Source organism: Antennarius striatus, chromosome 7, assembly GCF_040054535.1.
Source record: "Antennarius striatus isolate MH-2024 chromosome 7, ASM4005453v1, whole genome shotgun sequence".
NCBI lineage: Eukaryota > Metazoa > Chordata > Actinopteri > Lophiiformes > Antennariidae > Antennarius > Antennarius striatus.
Window position 1 is genome coordinate 18,149,684 of NC_090782.1, and position 21,949 is coordinate 18,171,632.

At 40.4% G+C, this 21,949-nt stretch overlaps 1 protein-coding gene across 1 annotated transcript in view; it reads right to left on the bottom strand.

The window, feature by feature from the left end:
• The window catches only part of hcn2b (hyperpolarization activated cyclic nucleotide-gated potassium channel 2b), a 36,187-nt gene extending 14,890 nt beyond the window's left edge, over nucleotides 1-21,297 (bottom strand). The window contains exons 1-4 of the mRNA XM_068320484.1: nucleotides 20,456-21,297; nucleotides 18,559-18,982; nucleotides 13,034-13,195; nucleotides 4,136-4,354 (exon numbers count right to left, since the gene is read on the bottom strand). Of these exons, the coding sequence (XP_068176585.1) occupies nucleotides 4,136-4,354; nucleotides 13,034-13,195; nucleotides 18,559-18,982; nucleotides 20,456-21,297 (1,647 nt within the window). The remainder of the gene's footprint in view (nucleotides 1-4,135; nucleotides 4,355-13,033; nucleotides 13,196-18,558; nucleotides 18,983-20,455) is intronic.
• Between the last annotated feature and the right edge of the window lie 652 nt (nucleotides 21,298-21,949).

Consider the following 21,949-nt stretch of genomic DNA (forward strand, 5'->3'; position numbering starts at 1 on the left):
TGACAGGTAAAGCTCTGCCAGACAAGCCCAAGCCCATTCAAAGATATAAATCCTGTAAAGATAAATAAATCCACATATTTAAAACTTGATTCACATGTCTGCATGAAATATTTCATTTTCAAGATGCATAGGCACTAAATAAAATGTTCTCTAAATGTTATTTATATCAGTGCAAACTACTGCATGCATCTGACGCAGCTAAGCTCTTCCTGCGGAACAACGTCTGTCCTATAAACTCAAACATTGTGGCTGGGGATACAGATAAGACTGGACTTAGAAACTGCTACAGCACATGTAGAAAATTATCAAATTAAACTAACAGCAACCAATCTGTTCCCCACAGGCTGTGGACAGAGTTAAGGGAGAAGGACAGAGGATGTTATGGGACATAAAGCTCCTAGTTGGTGGATTGTGACTATGATGTATGGCTGTCACCATAAGCTGCCACACAGAGAAGGAAGAAATTGAATTGGCCTTTTATTAATGGGCAATGTCACTGAACGTCAGGGCTCAGGATATGATAAGTCTTAAGTGTGTGTGTGTGTGTGTGTGTGTGTGTGTGTGTGGGTGTGTGTGTGTGTGTGTGTGTGTGTGTGCGCGCGCGTGTGCGCCTGCGTCTGCAAAACTGACTTTTCCATCCATCCTAAAGACAGACCTGCAGAAAGAAACAAATGCACTATATGTGCACATGCATACATTTTCCCAACATGCATGCTGATGATAGATAGATATACTTTATTTATCCCAAACTGGGAAATTTAGGATGGACGGATGAGAAAAGTATACAATTACTCATGGAGTAAGAGTTTAACTTAGTATAACTGTCTCATATCCTGCTGTCACTATGATTGACCAGCAGACATCTGTGATCTTCGAGTGTTGATTTCACTCAATATGCATAAACAAATAGAATACAACCTCAGGAGTGATATGGAGTCAGCAAAACTCTGACCTCAAGCCACATGCGAATGTTTACCCCTGTGTGGTCATGGCATATTCTGCTGGGATTACCTAGAACATATGGAGGTGATAAGGGTAAAACAGTGTTGCATTAAATTTGACGTGGATGCGTTGATGTGACACGGCCATAGGGTTCACATCTCCCTTCTCTCACCACTATTTGGACATGTTGTTCCATCGCTCTTGAAGGGTGGAAGTGATGGGGAGGAGGAACATGAGTGCAGTTACATAATGGCTAATGCCCTGTGTTCATGTGCAGTGTCCGCTGGCAGATGGTGTATTGCCCAACAGCCAAGGGCAAATGGACAGATGAAGCTGGTGAGGACAGGTGATGTAGAAACATTATTCACCTCAACTCCAAGGATGGACTAACAAAGCAACGCTATCTGCACTGTAAACACTGTGGCCTCCGTCAAACTTTGCCACATCACATTCCAACAAATGAGAAGTCAAATATATGAAACGGTGTTAACAGTTTGGAACAACTGCTCCAGAGTCTCTCATTACATTCACCCTGGCTTATCTCCCTCTCTGTGTCTCCATTTATATTCTTGTCCCTTGATCTGCCGCACTCACTGCTAAACAAACAGCACGCGCCGATTCTGATAAAGCAGAAAACATACCAGCATGCTTTGTTTGACTCTTGAACCTATGGCAAACATTCAGAATCCATTGCGCTCGTTGATCAGTGGGGTTTTTGCCTGCAGGAAGGAGAAGCTGCTTTATGCTGCAGCTGTTACGACATTCCTGTCTGTTTGCCCCGTCTTGTGTCAATATCAGACCATTCTGTTGCTACCATTAACATTATCTGATGCAAAGCATGCTTTTTGTAACAGAGGCAACTTCCTACTCATAGCCCTGTCTCCAGTCTATTATCTTACAGTTCATTGGTTAATGGTGAACAAACTCTCAATGGAGACTTGTGAGGGGCAGCTTGTTGGTGAAGTAATCTCAGACCAACTTAGCCTGGTGTCGACACTGTTTATAACTTCACTGTGCATCATCATAGATGATGATGTAAGATGCTGCAGATGTTAGTTATTCATAACTGACAAGAACAGACTCCAGCATAGACTCAGCAGTTCATGTCTCCTTTCTCTTACAACTTTTCATTAGTCCCTGTGCTCACTGCAAGGGATGAACTTTAGACTCCTGGCCTTTTCCTAGCACAGTTACTCAGCATATTTATTGCTGAATGAAGTATGAAGAGAAATGGTTAACAAAAAAGTCAGAAAAGGGATTGTCTTGCAATGGTGAACTAATGAACTACAAGATACCTATCCATAATGGTTTTTAAGGAGTTATGAGGAGAAATGAGTAATAAATGGACACAATGTATTAAAATTCCAAACACTCTTCTAATCTTGTTGGACTTTAAACCTTTTTATTATGTGCCTGATAATTAGTAGACAAGCAAGAGCCAAACTAATGATACACACTGTTACCAACTATTTTGAAGTAATAATGAAAAAAAACAACTTTTGTGTAGATCAAAACTCGTTTCCAAGTTTATAAACTTCATTACATGAAAGCATAAAGGCAAGAATGAAATAATAAAAGAAAAATAATGAAGCATAAAACCCAAAAAAAGCCATAAACATAGAAAACATGATCAAAAGGAAAATAACTTTGGAAAATAAAATTACTCGGAAAGATGCATGCAGTAACAACACAAGGTCAAATGTTAGCGAGATCAAACAAATTGCTGAGTGTATTTTGAGATGTGGATTCATAAAACGGAGCTGAATTAGTGAGTCTGCAGGACAGTGCAGACCTGAAGCTGCTCATTGAAGAGCAATGGCTGTTAGGCTTGCAGTGCAGTTCATGTAATAAACAACACTAGTTCATGTAAGGGTGGGTTTATCACAGGAATTACACAGAATAATTACAAGCATTTAAATGATGTTGGATCTCATGTGGCTTTCCTGTCGATGTGTCATTTGCAGTCCTTCTTTTGTCCGCATGTCTGCCAACTTCTGAGCAGAGAACGAACACACAATGTATTTATGTGCCTGGGGACGATTGCAAACATTGAGACTGCAGACAAATGGAAAGTTAGAGCCAGCATTGAAGACTATAGACTACCTGTAAGGCGACTCAGTCACAAATTGCCTGTAATTTCTTTTTCTTTTTTTAATATTGATGGAGTTGTAATCACATAGGCAAACCCCCTCTGTTCATATCAAATGTGATAACTGTATTCACATTGTCATAAAGCATGATCACTTCAAATGACTTCCCCCCTCCCCCACAGAGTCTCCTCAGACGGGAGACTGGGGACACATGGGTTAAAGTAAGGTAATCATGCAGCAGTCCTCCTGATTTAATCAGTGATCTAAAGATAGATAGAAAGGTAGCACCAATTCACTTTCTCCACTATTGCATTCGATCATTTTAGTTCTTTGGGTTTGTTCACCCAATTTGTACAAGCATATGGTGGAATCTAGACATGATGGTTCTGTTATAATTCTCTTAGCTTCTGAGATCCTGAGTAACAGTGCTCACACTACTGAGAAAGCAAATTAAAAAAAAATATCAACAGCTATATCTCAATCTGGGAAATGTTCCCCAGTGACAGGATAATCCACAGAACAAACAGTCCACAGGTTTTATAGGGATTATTATTTCACTAGAAGGTAGTTCCAATGACAACTGTTTCCAGCATGGCCTGTGGATTATTAGAGATGACCAGCACATTGCTTTTGAAAAAAAAAAAAAAAGTTGCTGCTGGATTCATAGAAAGAATAATTTGAGAGTGATAATATTTACTATTAGGGTCATATGAGAACTGTGATACCATGATCTGGTCCATGCATGACCAGGATCAGATTGCATTTTGCTCAGCATTAAGACTGGATTGACCAGGAGACATTTTTAATTTTTTTTAAGTATAGATAAAACCAAGCTGTATGTTTCTTTATGCATCCAGTCTGTACACTAAACTAACATATTTACTTCCAGCATTTAGCCACCATAAACACAAGATAGTGATATGGAGTTTCTCATCCAACTCTTAGAAAGAAAGATATTAAGCATGTTTCCCAAAGTTGATGAATTAATCTGTTAAATAACTAGAATAATTGACCAAAGACACCATCACAAATTTAATTTGTGCTTTAAAACATGAAGGCAAACATGAAATAAATCAACACACCTAAACCAGTCAGTTCCTTACTTTTTCTTGGTACTGCCGCCTGGATGAGTCCAGGGATTGGATTAGCGCTGTTGCATGACCGATGAACATGGCATAGCAGGTGGCTCCAACGATCATACTGAGCATGGTCAGCCAGATGTCTGACATGCTCTCTGGTGCTTGTCTTCCATATCCAATGCACAGCATGTGGCTCATTGCCTTAAAGAGTGCAAAGGAGTAGAGCTCACTCCAGGAGTCATTCTGCAAAGAGAGGTAAAGGAGGTAGTGTGAGGAAATAGAATATGGACGATAAAGCAGATGGAAGAAAAAGGAGGACCGCGGTCATTCTGTCCACCTAAAATATCTTGTTTTATATCAGTCTGTTGACCCATACTTATCTCTGCCATGGATCATTAGAGACAGTTTTGTATGAATGTGACAGATGTTATGATAGTGTGAATTTTAGAACAAGACAGCTCCAGAGCGAGACGCATTCTGGTGCAGAGTATGTCTCTCTGTTTTTTAACAAATGTTTCTGGTTTGCTGGAGAGTCTCATCATCATGGAGCACCAGGCAGGAGGAGAGGAAAAAGCGAGGGTTAATGAGGAACCTGTACATCTGCGTGCTCCAGTCTGCTCTTGATTGATACTCGCATACTCCGTCAACCCTAATTCTTCTCATTAAGAAAAGCCCTCCACAGGCACAGCTGAACATCTCACCCTGAAACAGCTGTGGTTCACACACCGTGAGGAGTTTCCTCTCCAGCTCCTTCTGTCCTTCACAGACACAAGTGTATCTTCAGTCTCTGATTGACTAGTTGGAAGCCTATCTGATTTGTATATTTCCATGGGAATTTCCATTTCATTTGTAATTCAAAGTTGGTTTCTTTCTCTTTTTCTTTTTTTCTTTTTTGTTATTCGAGGAGCTAAAAGAGTTCCGGTACGGAACTAAACAAGTGTTTAAGGAAGGTGAATGGATGAACATGCAAAGAAAAAGATTTTCAACAAGTTTTTTCCAGCCTGGTTCAATGTTTAACATTTTGAACCGAATACTTTGACGACATAAACTACACATTGAATTTTTTTGACAGAAGAGAGAGAAACCCACGAAAACAGTTTGAAGCTTTAAGGTTAAAAATGCCCTCATCATATCCCCAGTTTAGTTGTTTTTAGTGTAGCCTTGTAACCGCATCTCCTACATCACTGTCATCCGTAGCCTCAAAGCCCATTATAATAAGCAATTTTTTTCTGCAAACCCTGACAGAAAATTTGCATTGCCTCAGTCTGAGCCTGTTCTCCACTGCTGCAGGTGGTGAGCAGACCTGGAGTTCAATCCCTCCAGACAGCCATCAGTACGCCAATCACATTGCTGATGGATAAACAGCAAGATGAGAGCCCGAGCACAGACAGACACACCTTCTGAAACATGCTTGCATATCTCGAACTTATTACTTCTGTCTAATGCACACACATTAATATATATAGAGTATTTTTGTGAGGTGAACACCAAGCCATTACATACCAAACATACCATTACATACAGACCTGATTGTTTTTTGGCTGTGTGGGGTCTCCTCACTGTCTGATTTACTGTGATGTAATTTAATGCGATGCTGAGAAAGAAAGCTAACCTGCATATTTTCCCAAAAGTTATCCAAAGTGTTCATTTAAATGTGACTGTCTGAGCAGTAAATCCTTATAGACATGGAACACACACCCGCCAGCTGTATCTATAGTACGTTTTTAAATAGTAGCTTATCAAAACTGACACACCGTACAGCTGTCTCTTACTATTGGAAATTGCAGTTTTCATAATAACATGATAAGTTAATGCTACAGAGAAATAGAGGGGATCTAGAAGGGTGGAGGCGGACGGAACAAATGAAATTAGCTTCTGTGTTAATGTTATTTGCCGTCAGTCTTCTCTGAGCACTGGTGATGATAGCAGATTGAATATAATGAACTTAGGGTGGAACACAAAGGGAGTACAGGATTATCTATGAGACATGATGGAGCAAGTGTAGCATAGTGAGTGTACGTGCATGATGGCACATCCATCTGGGTTTACTGGCTTGTCTGATTTTCAGACTCTCTTTGATGTGTAGTGTGTGTGTGTGTGTGTGTGTGTGTGTGTGTGTGTGTGTGTGTGTGTGTGTGTGTGTGTGTGTGTGTGTGTGTGTGTGTGTGAGTCAAAGAGCTGATATGAAGGATTTTAATATGTAAACTGCAATGAAACATGCTGTTAGCATCGCTCATTACTTATATCTGTGCTTATTTTCATTATGTAGAACCGAACGTGATTTGAAGCTTGACGATGAATGTTCTTTGTTGCTATGTATAGAATACAAACACTGAAAACTCCACCCACAAAATTAGCTAATGTTTTAGGGGGAGATGTGTAAGAATCAATTCATGATTAGTGCATCCTTCTATCGTCAACAGCTTTTGAGGAACCTGTAATGCGCTGCATCCTGTGTAAAATCTGACTCTATTACTGCAGGCGTCTGGAAATAGTTATTCAGTAGTCAACCATCTGCTACAGTGCATAACTAACCCACACAGACACAACCTATTGTATATCCAATGCAGACTTCATGCTTTGGTCAGGATAAATGTAACAACACACATTTAAATTTCTCAGAATTAAATGCAGTCTTGTCCAGTATTATCTCTGAATTTACCAGCAGAATGTTTCAAGTTCCTGGTTTTCCAACTTAGCTCTGTGTGGTGCCTTCAGGTTTGCAGGTTTGTGTTGATGCAGTGGACAAATGAGAATTTTGAGGAAACGGAAGAACGTCGTCATTCTGAAAAGGCAACTTGGACGTCTGACAAACTCCTGTTTATCTTTGGCATCATCAGATGGGAAATGGATCAAGTGTTTGGATTTGAATGGAAAAGGTTGTGACTCAGTGGATCATAACGCTTTCTGTATAATAAGCTGCTGTTATTGCCTTTGAGTTTATTCATTTCATTTGGTATTTGTTTCAGAGAAAGCCGTCCAACATCCTACACCCAAGAAACAATTACCACATAATACAATGGGTTACGTGAAATGATTTGCTTACAACATGCGAAAACTCACTAGATTGTGTTTTTCCAGTGGAGAATCAGCATTCGCTTTATCTATACATCATTGAATGGTTATTTAAAGCAGTTGAAAGGAAAGTGCTATTTGGTTGAGGTGGAGGGAGAATCCGCTCAGTCACAGATTTTCATTTTCAAGTTAGAAAAAAGTTAATAAATAAATAGTTCATGTTCTATGCAATTCTTGTTAATTGTATTTCTGTAAAAAACAACAACACATTTCTAAAATATAATAAATAAATAAAGGACAAAAATTAACTCGTGAAAATATTTGTCTCTCATACATGTGTGATTCTCAAAGTTTTAGGGGAATTTTTTTTGTCGATTTTCATTTATGCCCTAGAAGCCCACATCTGAGACAAATCCCACCACAACTATTTATATATTAATTTAATATGTACTAAAGGTGACATCTAATCTGTATAGGGAGCTTCTGAATAAATAGATGAAAATAAAATATCAAGAATGGGGTGGAAACAGTGGAAAATTTTAATGAAGTATTTACACTTCACATCGGAATAACAGATTATTGAATTATTATTATTGAATTACATTAATAGTGTGTGTAGAATGCGCTGCTCAACAAAGAGCCAGTTTGCATTTCTGGAAAAAAAGTTATGACATGTCGCAAAAGAAGCAACAAAAAACATAAAAAAGATGCAAAAAGACTGATGATCATAATACTATAGTATAAGACATTAAAACAGTTAAGGAGGACAAGTCACATTTAACAGTCCAAATTTGCAGTACATATTTTAATTTAATAAAATAAAACTTCTGAAGCCCTGATTCAATTGAACTGAGAGTTGGAGCAGCATTGAGGTTTTCCAGATGTGTTGTGCAAAGAATAAATGTCCATTTTTGGGTGTGACTCTCTGGACAGACAGCAGATCAGCACAATATGACCAGAGATGTCTGGACATTCATAACTGGGTAGCAGATCAGAAACGTGTTCTGGCCCTCTACCACCTGACACATTCAGTACCGTGATATCAGTAAGATTGACATTATCACGTTAACGTACATAGTGAACTACAAATGGATTACACTTTCACTAAGGCACAATTCATTACAAAAGTGTTGCTTGTGCAACACAGAAAAACAGCAACAGCTTCTGAAAAGAAAGACTGTAGAGTAAAAAAAGAATTGAACGTGAGCTATCAACAGCATTCAGTGGTATCTGAGCAGAGAGGGTAGTAGGCGCCCCCGGCAAGATAAAGCAAAGACAGCAAGAAGACAGCTACTTGTTGCATTGTTTCATCTTTACTGGGAATCCATCACCCCCCCCCCCCAACGTGCCTGATGTGTGGTATGAGGCTGTCAAACCAATAGCTGTGAGCAACCTTAAAAAACAAATCATCTGCCACTAGCCAGCAAAGATGTAGAATATTTCATTCACTTCAGTTAACACAAATAGGAATGCTGCTGCTGCTGCTGATGATGTGTGCAAATGTGTCGGGGAAAGACGTTTCTCTGCTCCACTGTAAAACTAGACTGTAAATCCGAGCAGTATTTCTCTGTGTTAATGTCATTGAGACCTGCTGTAAACACAAGTGTAATCTGGGAGAAATAAGATATAGTTAAAGCATGTATGCCAGAAATCCACTGTGAGCTGTAGCCAGTGGAACATTGGCCAAGTGATATAAGTCACCATTTTAATGATGTAAAACACTTTGATTGGTCAGTCAGAAAGCTCACTGAGAACAGTTCGTTTACTATTTTTTTTAGCAGTCTGACGCTTTTGCTCTTTAATTATCCTCCCATACAGAACACATACTGTAGATTTATATATAGACAGTAAGCAGTAATATGCTACATTATGCTGTCGAAACTGTAACAACTGATTTTGTGTGTATATAATTACAAATAATAATATAATGCAAATACAGATGCTTTACAATGCATTCTTGTAAAATGCACAGAGTTTTAAAATGTGCCCCAGGAGCCGGTGACAGAGATCCAGGACAGGTTTTGCATCTCAGTGTTGGAATGTTTTCAGCAGCACCGATTTGGGTTTGGGAGCTACCAGTCTGCCTGCCATCAGTCACTACCAGAATAGAATGGTTGTCTGCGTTTTCCTGGGTTCAGGTTTCCCACTGTTAGTAAGTCACCTTTACCCCTAAGCCCTCCACTCTATTCCTTTTATGTATCTGGTGTTTCAGATTGTGATACCTTCAGAGTTTTCAAGCAATGAAAAGGTGCATGACTACATAAAGGTTAAGAAATGTGTGTCTGTGCAGCTGCCAGAGACCGGCACGCATAGATTTACACTAATACTTGTTAAAATCTGATTTATACTTAACTATTAATACTACGTGCTGTTAATTATTCTGGCTTCAGAATAACACGGCAAAGCTGAAAACGACTTTTATTCTTAAATTGGAATTGGTCTCATAGGGGAAATTTGCCCCACAAAGACTGTAACTTTATCTTGGCTGTGCAGCACTTTTGAAATTAGCGACTAGAGAAATGAAACGAAACGAAACGAAACAGAATGAAACAAAAAATATTTTAAAAAAAAAAAAAAAAGCAAAGCAAAAACAAATTAGTCATCAGAACAATAATGATCAGTGTCCTCAGTGTTTCAGTCCTTATATACAGATGCAACATGGTGTCACTGGTTTTCATGTTACATTGTGTGACTGAGACTGCCTGTACAAGTACTGTATTTGCCTGAATGTCTCAACAGACAACTGTCACTCACTCTCATACACACCAACACCTCCACACACAGATCTCAATAACTGTCCATTATTCTTACGCACTCTGACAGGCCTGCCTGTCAGTCAGGCCTCTTCAGTAATTGAATGAATGGAGGGTATCCTTATTAAGTTTCAAAGTGGGAGGGCTTCTTGAAGTGCATCTGTGCATGAGTATGCATACATAATAAAGCCACACAATTCAGTGGGGTGTTATAATGACAACAACTCTTCCTCTGCAGTAAAATACCTCTCAGCAACGTATGTATTGAACATAGAATCTGAATCTGAGGCTGAGAGGAAAAAAAGAGGCTTTATTCTGATGCTGCTGATCCCACAACCAATCAGGATGATGCAGATGGGATGAAACTACCTGCCATCCATGTAACTGGGAGCCTCCTAAATTACAGCAGTGATAACTCGATCTTAGGTGATCATTGTGCCAAATGAGCCTTATTATGAAGCTTATAATGAACAACACTGCATGCTGCATGAAAATCTTTTAAATGAAAAATGTATTGTTTTCAAGCGTTGTGAAGCAGCGCTGAATGTATTACAGAGATGAAGGAGACTGTAATGGTTATCATTTATTTATGTATTGATATGTAAGACAACACACACATAGAAGAAAGTATTGTAGTGAATATGAGTGCCTTTGGAGCATCACATCACGTCTGTTCTTCTTTTCTATTGGCTTGTGCCTGGATGAGAGAAAGAGAAGAGCAGAGTGGAGCGCAGTAGATGACCTGCATAGGATCATTTAACACCGCATCTCTCATCCACACTAAGATGATCTATGAAGTTGTTTATTCTGAGAGGCCACGCCCACTTGGGTGCACACTGGCATAGTGGCGTCTTGCTCGAAAAATGACACACAGCCAAAAAAAAACAACACAGAGAATTTCAACACAGCAGGAGGAGCAGAAGGAAGAAGGAAGAGTTCAGTGACGACAGCTACGACAATGACACATTTTCTCTGTATTCATGCCCTTTGTGTTAACTGTTCTCCCACTGCAAGATGTCTTTACGTCGGGGAATCTTCATAAAAATTGGTTCCAACCAAGAGACAAGTAGGCTAGATGCAAAACCTTTAAATGATTTTTAAAAGTAAGAAATTAATCTCATGTATTCAGATCGAAGATTTTAAATCTTGAAAGGTAAAGAAATATTTCCACTGACAAAACAGCCCTAGATGTCAGGGGAGTATGTATGATTGAATAGGTAAGACGATTGGATGGAAACAACTGAAGGCCAGCAACATCTGTGTGTGTGGATAGAGAGGAAGATGGTCAGGAACGGAACAAGAAATGAAAGATGGAACAACAGAAAAAGCAACACTGGTGTTCCCCTAGGGTCAGCGGGTGTGAGATCCATTTGTTCCTGGAGATCACACATACTAATACACACACACACACACACACACACACACACAGACAAACACACAATCTTACACATGCAAGTCACGGCGCAGTGTATTTTCAGAAGGAGTCGTTTCAAGTGTCACAAATCTTTGTGCCAAAATTAGAAAGTTTATTCTCAGCCTATGAAACATTTCTTAGCAGCAGCAGCAAAGACGGCAGCTCAGGAAAAAGTCTCCTCTGACAAAAGCACAAGGAGGTGATGATCCAGTCTGCTGAACACAGACAAAACGACTATGGGATGTTCCCTCCAAGAAATAGCTTGAGCTGGCTCTGAGTCTGATGCTACAGCAAACCTCCATAAGTCTCACTCCTACCATTAGTCTGACACACACAGGTGTATGCAAATCACGTTCTCTGCTAGTATGACCCCATTTCTCTGTGCCTCTGGTGCTGTCAGTCACCACCTTTAGTGTTTTATCTCTGACATACAATAATTAGTCAGACACAGGCTGAGTCTCCATGTTTTTGTGTTTTCTTCCTGTGATTAAGAAGATTTTTAATTTGTAATTTATTATGTATTTGAAGTGCTGCATCTAGGAGTTTGTCAGAAAGATAATTGTTTGTCTTTGGTGGATCTTAAAAGGATGCCCTCTGTTAAAATTAGCTGGGTATTGATACCCAGAAAAGGAAAAAGAAAATGGTGCCGTACAAACAGAAGGACCATTAGAGTGATACCATAACCAATGATTACTTTATCTGATGCAAACCATGTAAATGGAAGGAGTCAGTCATGAAAAATGTCACCTAACCACCCTGATCATTTTACATGACTACATTTTGAAAAATTTCTAAGTCATCGACTCCATATACGCAACAATCGAACAAAGACTGGCTGTTTGGTTTGACTGGGTTATTGGTGCTGCGGCAGAGAGCCAATCACACATTGTGTTAGATTTTGAAATATCTGAGTGATTATTTGTGGTTATTTGCATTGTTGACAGCGGAAGTTTTGAAATCACTTAACAGTAGATCATCTTGATCAACATCTGACTGGTGCATTAAATGCAGGTGCAGTTGAAAAAACAACATCATTTTTTAAGTTGCTCCTCAAAATGTCCGAAAAGATGTGAATCACATTGAACATCAACTTTTGACTAGGTATCCTGAATATTCTAAAACTTACAATCCAATAGATCAGCCTTGAATTCATTCCCACTTCCATTAAAAATGCTAATTATTTGTTGAAAAGTGCTGATCTAAGATGAACCATAAAGAAAAGGTTTACCATCCAGGAATCTAAAAGAATGATGCTCTTGTTTGCCAAAATTCCACGTAGTTTAAGTTAGAAATGCTTATTCTTCTCTCAATGATTATTCATTAATTGCCCGGTTATATAATTGATCTTCGTACAGCTTGAGTGTTGCACCACTTGCTATTCAGAGAGTTTGTTCTTTCATGCCAGGAGAAAACCTCTCCTAATAATCCGTCCACCAGCAGATGGCCAGAAGCTACCTGCCAGCTAGAATGGAGGGAGGACATCTGAGAGGAGAAATAAACAGGACAGACACAAAAACAGAACGACAGACAAAAAACAAACCACATGATGGTCTTGTATGAATTGGAACTGGTTTCTCCTCGAGCATGTGTCCACTACTGGGCAAATAATACCTTTTTTTTTGCCAATCGGGAATGCCATATAAGTCCTGCTTTTGCATAATTTATTCCATTGAGCATGTTTGCAATTGAATACCTTTAACATTTGCCAACAAACACACATTTTCAAAACACGTTCCTTACCACCATCTTGTTGAGTGAGACCCAGCAGTCAGATGGAAAGTCCTGCAGCATGGGAACCAGGAACTGGAGGCAGCCATCCCAGTGACACAGCAACAACATCATACCAATCAGGTTGAATATTCGCATCACAGCGCTGGCGAGGTCATAGGTCATATGGAAGATCTGTCAGGAAGAGAAGAGATGGGGTGGAGAGAGGGTTGTAAATGGGAAGAGGAGGAAAAGCATGAGAGAGGAATAAAAAAAATCACTTAGACACAATAGACAGCGGTAACTTTTGAAGCTGTTAGATGCATTCATCCATAGTGCATGTAACTGAAAGAAGCGTAACTTTTGATATATGGCATCAAGAATATTCTATCAGACTGATTACCTAGCAGCATTTTTACCAGTACAGATCCTGACTCAGTTTGTATCGCTCTCTGCTAAGGAGGCTATTTTTCTACGTTCATTTTTGGTGTAAAAGCAGAATTACATAAAAACTACTGGATGAGTTTCAGTGAAACTTGATGTGAAGATAGGTCAGAATAGTCGCCATTGCATTTTGGTGCACATCCTAGCAAAGCGTGGGTCCAGATTGTCCTTTTTATTTTTATTTTTGTGAGATTGTTTTATTTCATCTGTCATGATGGATGTATTTTCATTTCGACTTTGATTAATAACCACAAAATAAAACTCCACGTTGCCAGCAGGAAGTCATTATGAACTCCACAAAATTAATTAATTTAACTTCTTGAAGATGAGACAATCGTAATTGTCTCGCCTTCAGCCACTTATTTCAAATACGGGTCACAGGTTATGGTGGAGCTCATCCCAGCTGGCTATGGGCGATAGGCAGGGTGCACTCTGGATGAGTCGCCAACTAATCACAGGGCAAACAAACATTCACGCTCACATTTGTGCCTACAAAAAATTAAGCGTGTCCAGTTTTTAATTGTTCTTTTTAACCATTAACTAGTAGCTAATATCGCAGGAGAAATTTATTATTAAAAATGTTATCTATAAAGATAACTTAGTCTAGAAACATGTGCAAAACTTCAAGGGAACATGGACTGCAATCATCTCCAAAAACATGTGAAGAACATGGGGACGTGATTTCAACTTAGAGAAATGTTAAGTGACTCCACGCACCTCTTACAGTGTGACCCAAATCTCCAAGAGCCCCAAAAGTAAATAAAGAAAATATCATTGACATTCTTTTTACAAAAATGACATATTCAGATGTAGCATCTGAGAGAAAAGCATTAGAGCACACCCCATCTGAGGAAGATGAACAAGGTTAGCCGTCTACGTATATCACTAAACAACAGGATGTGAAATCACCTCAGTGGGTTATATGTAGTAGCAGCACCAGCAGCCGTGGTGGCAGTAGTCATAACATTAAGTAATGAATTTTGATTAACATATTTCCTCCTACTTTGTCTGCTCAGTTTTATTAGTGAGTTGCTCACTTTGTTAGAGTGCTATTTGGTGCTATCCAGGTCAAACAGTGAGTGAGCTGCACTGTGCTGTTTGGATATGGTGCTGACGAGAACAGTGAGAGTGAGCATTAAGAACCAGAAATCCAAAACAACCAGCTAGCTAAAGCACATTAAGATGCTTTATGGAACTTAAAAGAACATTATAATGCAGGAAGCAACCACCTAACACACTGCAGGTAGTCATTTGACCTATCCTTGATATAAAAGTATTGATCAGTGGAAATGATTAGAGGAAGAGCTGCAGTGAAGTAAAGTTTAAAGATAAGCATATCTGTTTCTTTCCCATTGATGTGAATGTAGCTCAAACACTGAATATTACTTTAAAGCAGTATTATAAAACAGCGATGTCGACACACTCTCTCCTCTGACTCAGTAGATCATTGTGTCAGGTTGGGTTCGACATTATAACCAGGTGTCTGTGGTCTGGACTCTTGATCAAACCATCATCAGACACTGATGGAGCTTTGATCAACCCAGGCCTCTCAGCTGTTTCTTACATTTACTCCCCTCAGGTGAGAGAGATCATTTATATGGAGCTGGTGTTGTGGTCACAGCCTTGTAAATATCACTCACTGTGGTTTTGCTGGCGATCGGCCAGACTTCGCTACTGCAGTGTGTGTGTCCGAATACGAAGGATTTACATGCATGTGTGTGCACTGGTGTGTAATACTTGCTTAGCAGGACCAACTGGAGGCTGGACTAAACTGTAAGCAAAGACTGTTTCCCACTGGGGACAGAGGATTGTCCTAGAAGGGAAGTAGACCAGATACAGTATATGTATAACTGCATATGTAGTGTGTGTTTGTGTGTGTGTGTGTGTGTGTATATGTATTGATGGATAGATAATGCATATTAGAAAGCCCTGCTTTATGGGTGAAGTTGACAGTTTCTCATACATGAAAAACAAATGCTCATTTCTCTCTTGAGACGAGAGAAAAGAAGCGCCCTACATGTGAACTAGGCCAGATACTGTGTGTGTGTGTGGGGGGGGGGTGCACGCAGACATGACACAAACAAATGCACAGCTGTACAATGGACACTTTGGAGACAGCCAAGTCGGGACATTCTAGGGCTTACCTTAGAAAATGCCTGCAATAAAACTTGCAGCTCAATTGAACATAAAAACTTCTCTCCTCCGGAAACCAAATATCAAACGTTCTAGTTAATTGTAGGTGCAACAGAAGACGGCCAACCAGCCCACATTCTTAACTTAGTAATGTGAATGAGCTCACGTACCTCTGGGTCTTCTCTGGTTTGTATCAATATTTATAAAATTATCAAGCCCTGTAAATGTATTTGATGCCACCTTGCATGTACTTTAAAAAGTTTCAAATTTTCATTCTAATGAAATCTAGTAGAAAATCTAGTAGAACTTCAGCCGCGTGTTTCTAATTGATGGAATTTACCCCCACCCACCCCCCAACTCAATACAAAGATACTACTTTCTTTGCTTTCATAGACTTTTTCCAATAATGGCTAATTGCCTTAGCTCATTTGGGTAAGGGGGGTGGGGGGGTGGGGGGCACACACACCATGAGGCCATGCCCTGTGATTATGAGACATTCCCATCATGATTAATGAGGCTTCAGGACTAATGTTCCCCCGACACCAGAACAGCACCTGGCCATGTGTCACTGTCAGACCACAATCTGGGTCAAGGCACATTACCAAGACCCACAAAACACAGATAGACTTCTTTCTACTTCTCTCTGCCACACATTAAAAAAGGGTGTTCCAGATGGTTTGGGTAAAAGCATGTCAAGAAAAGTAGTGAAACAAATCCCCATGGCGCCCCACTGACATCCTAACTGACATCAGAGGAATCAATTGGGAAAATATTGATAAATGATTTTGCACTATTACATTTTACGATGACTAGCAATTAGAATTGCATATTTTTTTACCTCCCCACCTACGAATTTGAATAAGCTCACTTGAAAAGTCTCACGCTGTCACACTGTCACCAGCTCCATGGGTTAGTATTTGTATACCACTAGAATCCAGAAAGTAGATTAATAATATGGGGTTTTTTTCTCAGGCTGTACAAATTATAGTTCTATGAAGTTAACTACTGACATCCAATTCCACTGTTCTGGTTGCATAAAAACACAACTTCCTAAATGCATGAGATGGCACACTGTGATGTTTAACATTTTTCAAAAAATCAGACTAAAAAAAGCAATATATCACAACACCATACTGATTTTAACCCCTGAATCATGACTAATCTGGTTAAAAAAAATCACATCTTAAAATTCTTCCCAGTAAGAGCTGCCTGCCTTGGAAGATCCCTCTGATTATTATAGTCAAGGCTTACGTCTGCTTCAGCAAACACACACACACACACACACACACACATTCATCCTAGACTAGGCTGCTTCAGAGACCACGTCAAAAACACAACCCTACCCTGCTGAGTGTTTTTAAATAAAGAGTACCAGTGGTCATCTAATGTTCTCTTCCCGGTTGACCTGCAGTTGAGCAAAACACTCAAACGTGATCTTTTATGAAACCCGGAGCTGAGCTGAGCTGAGCTGAGCTGAGGGGAAACACAGTCAGCCACGTTTGGTTTGGGGCTGAACAGTGCCGAGCTCAGCTGGACTGATCCGGGGTGGGGGGGGGGGAGTCAAAGAACATTCGGTTGTGAATGTTTGAAACAGAATTGAGGATATTTGTCAAGCTGTGAAATCAGTAGAGCAGCTGCTATTTTCAGAATGAGGGAACATTTGATCCTTACAGGATTTTAGGGCCATCCTGTGTTTATTCACTCATACTTGTGTTTATGCAGCATTTACTAAAAAAATTATTAATATTGCATCTGCCAGGTCACCAAAAATCTTTGGTGGATATGTAAAAGATGCACTGACTGCTTCAAAAGCCACTTTGAAACATTTAGACAAATTAAAAAAAGGTAGTTATTCTCATGAGAAGAAAGAGACTGTCAACATCCTCTGGAAACCCCCCCCCCTTCCCAACTGATGAAAAATACAGAAATAATTTTTTTCATGATTTCATAACTCCATCATCACAGATTACAGGCTAAATGTCATAACACGGAAAAACCTTACTCTTTTCAAGTCAGGAAGTAATTATACAGCGGAGGATTGTTTTGACAGACAAACAGAATTACTAACATAAAACGCTGGAAGCCAATATTTTGTGTTAATTATTTAGAAAGTTGGACTATTTGGCTTTTTTTTTTTTTTGTCACCATGTCTAAGCTGCAGCTTCCATCTGTAATGAAACAACCGTGATGATCGATTCAACTTTGAAGGCTTTGCTGCTGAGGGAAGAAAACCTGAAACTCAGCAAGAACATGATGAACATTTATGAAAGCTTTCTTGGGATTTGCTCATTCCTTCACAGGAGATCCCTCCGCCGTCATCGAGGCAACCTGAGAAGCATCATGGTGTTAATGTGAACAATCGCACAACCCAACCGACACTGGATTTGTGAGGCAAATAATATCAATATTTAGGAATATAAAAAGATCTGGGAACATTTTTTATGATAAACATAAAATACTTCCCTCTAATGGGAAAAACCTCACCCTAAGCCAGACCTTTGCAGGGATATCAGCCTTATCTGTATCCTATCTCTGCAAAATACTGAGGTTGCAGAATTTGTCCTTATAGATTTAATATCTTTTAAATGAAAAAAAGAACCTTTGTTGTTTGAATTCAATTTATCATTTGAAAAAATTAGAGGATAGCCTCGTCTTCACAAAAATACAATATGATTTTAACAGATTAAATATACCCATGATAGATTTTTTTTTTCGAAATGTTTATATTTTTTCTGTATGTCTGTGTTTACAGGTGGTTATTACGTTTAACAATTTTATTTTCAGTGTTTACAAATGTAGATGTTGTCTCCTTTTGCTGTTACTAAGTAAATCAATTTCTGAATTTATTTTGACATCATTTTACAAAATGTGTCTGTAACAGCTGCAATGATGGCTTCAATTGGCATTAAAAAAAAATGTCACCGCTTAAGTATTGCATTTTTCTTTGCCCCGTCACTCCTTAATATTGAACCTCAGCGTACCTCTTCCCATTGGTGGATGTAACGGATGAGTCTGGACAGTCTCAGAAGTCGCAGCAGACTGAGGATCTTAGTGAAGCGGACGATACGGAGCGCCCGGGCTGTCTTGTACACCTCTGAGTCAATCCCTTTCTCTACGATGAGGAAGATATAATCCACAGGTATGGAGGAAACAAAGTCCACCACAAACCAGGTCTTCAGGTACTTCTTCTTAATCTTGTCAGGATCGAGGATGATCTCAGTGTTGTCCTCAAACACGATGCCAGTCCTGAAGTTCAGCACCAGGTCCATGAGGAAGAAGGTGTCAGAAACCACGTTGAAGATGATCCAGGGTGTGGTGGTCTCATCCTTAAAGAAGGTGATGCCCACGGGGATGATGATTAGGTTTCCCACCATGAACATCAGCATGGTGAAGTCCCAGTAGAACCTGCCAGGTTAAAGCCCCGGGGGGGGGGGGGGCGGCACACACACACACACACACACACACACACACACACACACACACACACACACACACACACACACACAGAATATGTTGAATTCCTGTGACATATGAGGGAAATCTTCTAAATCTGAAGAACTGCTAAATCTGAGCCACTTCAGTTTTATCACTAGAGTCTACACACACACACACACACACACACACACACACACACACACACACACACACACACACACACACACACACACACACACACACACACACACACACACACACACACACACACACACACACAGGGACATCCCTGCACACACATGGCCAATCGTTCGTGACACTCCAGCGTATCACCTCCTGGTGAAGTCATCTATAACTCCAAACTCAACACAAGGTCAAATCAAGGACAAAACAGATGGACAGACTATTGGGGCAAATCAGTTATGGATTCTGTATCTGACTGACGGTTATTTACGGTTTTCTCACAAGGTTCCGTTGCACCATCAGATCCAGCCGTAGTCCTGAATTTTAATGGACACACCTTTACTTTTAGAGCTGGACAGGGTGATCGATTAACTGACCAATCGATCAGTTAGCACAGCTGAAGCCAAAATGACATTCATAAAAAATTCAGCTTTTCCAGTTTGAGAAGTGTTTCCTGCTCCTGACATTTTATAAGTACATATAAAATGATTAATCAAGAAACGTTTCACATTTGCCCATCGTTCAATTATAGAACTCTTCCTCAGTTGCAGCTCTATAGATTGAAGGCTGATTCAACTCTCTGTTCAGCCTGAAAAAGCAAGGGAGGAAACTGGTTTGCTGAGTCACAACTTCCACCCTTTTATGTTTCAGCTTTAATTTGGAATATTTCTTCACATACTTCTACGCGTAACCATTAATCAATATGTCATGAAATAATATACTGATAGCAAATTATGAGCTCAAAGAACTGGTTGGTCTCAGCTTGCTGCTGTTTCACACGTCAGATAATGGAAGGAGCTGTCCTGGGTGCTGAGGCTGATCAATGACACAACTTTTCCTCCGTCAGCTTCTTCCCAAAGATGAAACTTATCCATCAGAGCTTTTGGAGGACGTCTTATTTTGACAAATGACAATTCTGTGCAGCATTCATCCCAGTATTTTCACATTTATGCAAAAGTAATAAAATGCACTACTTTAACCTGAAGGTCTTCAATGCAGGTGCAACTTCAGCATCAGTAAATAGATACCACACAAATGTTTATTTAAATCTTCTAAACATACTTCCTATTTGGCCATTTGATTTTTTTTATATGCATCCATCTTCCATTTTCATCTAAAGCTAAAGTGTCTCCGGGGGGGGGGGCTGGGCTTCAAAAATATAGGTAATAATTTTCCTTTTTCTAAATGATTTTTTTCTCACATAAAGTTTGATTTCCATAGTGTGCGTGGTTCATAAGCCTAACTCTACTGAACCCATACCTGAAGTCGCTGTATGGGTGGATAATCCAATTACCCGCTGACTTTACGCGCTCTTGTTCTTTCTCCACCGCCTTCTGGCTTCCAAACATGCGCAGGGAGAATTTGTTAACTCCGGGCTGAAGCATGGAACTAAACTGCCGCTGCATGTAAGTCTGATTCCCCCTGGAGTCTGCATCATCTGGCACTATCTGAGATCCGTCCTCAGCTTTGGAAAATGTAACAGAGTTCCTCGACTGCTGACTCGGAGTCTGTCCTTTACTAGTCGGGGCGTTGGAGAAAGAAACTCTGGAGTCCTTTTTCTCCATCGCTGCCGCGCTTTTGACCTCGGCCCCCGGCCCCTGAGTCAGGGACCCCGCTGAAGTGATGGAGCCGTCCATTCCCGCCGTCTTGCCGTCTTCAGATGCCGCTACTCCATCTGTCTGCTTTTCCTGCCTTGAGATGAGAGAGGAGAGGCTCCCTGAACTGGTCGGGTCCCTTCTACAGTCTCCGTTTTTGTTGCATATCATTCCGATGGCTCCCGTGTCTGTCAGTCCCTCTAAGCCCGCGTCCCCTCCGGCTGTGTGGTCAGCCTCCGAGCCGCCGGCAGCATCCCTCTGGCTGAACAGAGCCGGGGCTGTGCTGCAGCTGCTGCGCACAGGTGTGGAGTCCTCGTCTTGCAGGAGACACAGCTCATTGTTGCTGGAGTTTCTGCGCGCAATGGACGCGGCCCCGCCTCCTGGCATCAATTTCTTCATATTGGTTCTTCCACTGCTCCCATCCTCGCGTAAGAAGGAGCTGCCTACTGGATCTGGTCGAGGCAGCTGGAATTTGGACTCCTCCTCGCCGTCCTCCGAGTCGTCCATCACAAAAGAAGGCAAAGACAGACACACCTGCACCTTAAACCTGGTGATACATTGGAAGGGTGGGTGGGGTGTGTTGAGGATGGAGGGTTGAGGTCAAAGCAGCATCAGCCTTTCGCTTTCCATTACCAGTTTAAGGATAACAGAGGACCAGAGGCGTTTCTATGGCTGCAACCTGGCTCCTGTTATGAACAAAGCAGGGCACGCCCAATAACCTGACTGTGTAGGCAGAAAATAAACTATATCAGCTAAGAAAATATGACATTACTAAACGCAACAATGAACTCACCTGATAGGACAGCAGAACAAAGGTTTCAGGTGAAGGTCACATACCACCAAAGTTCTCTTATCATCCACAGTTGACCTCAGGTAAATAAACATCAGCCACTATCATAAACCGCCATGGTCAGGTGATCCATAGTCCTTTTAATGGTAGATCTCTCTTGACTATATTGGGAGAATGTGTGTATCATCACCGTCTGCCTGTTGCTTTGCGTTGGGAGTCTCAAAAAACGCTGGTCGTTCTCCTCCATACTGGGTGAAAGGGCTCCATCGTGTGGACACGTGGACATATCGCACCTTTTCATGTTTCGAGAGCTGTCACGAGGATTCACGTTTTGAGACCATGACGTAGATTAAGATCCAATAACAATCG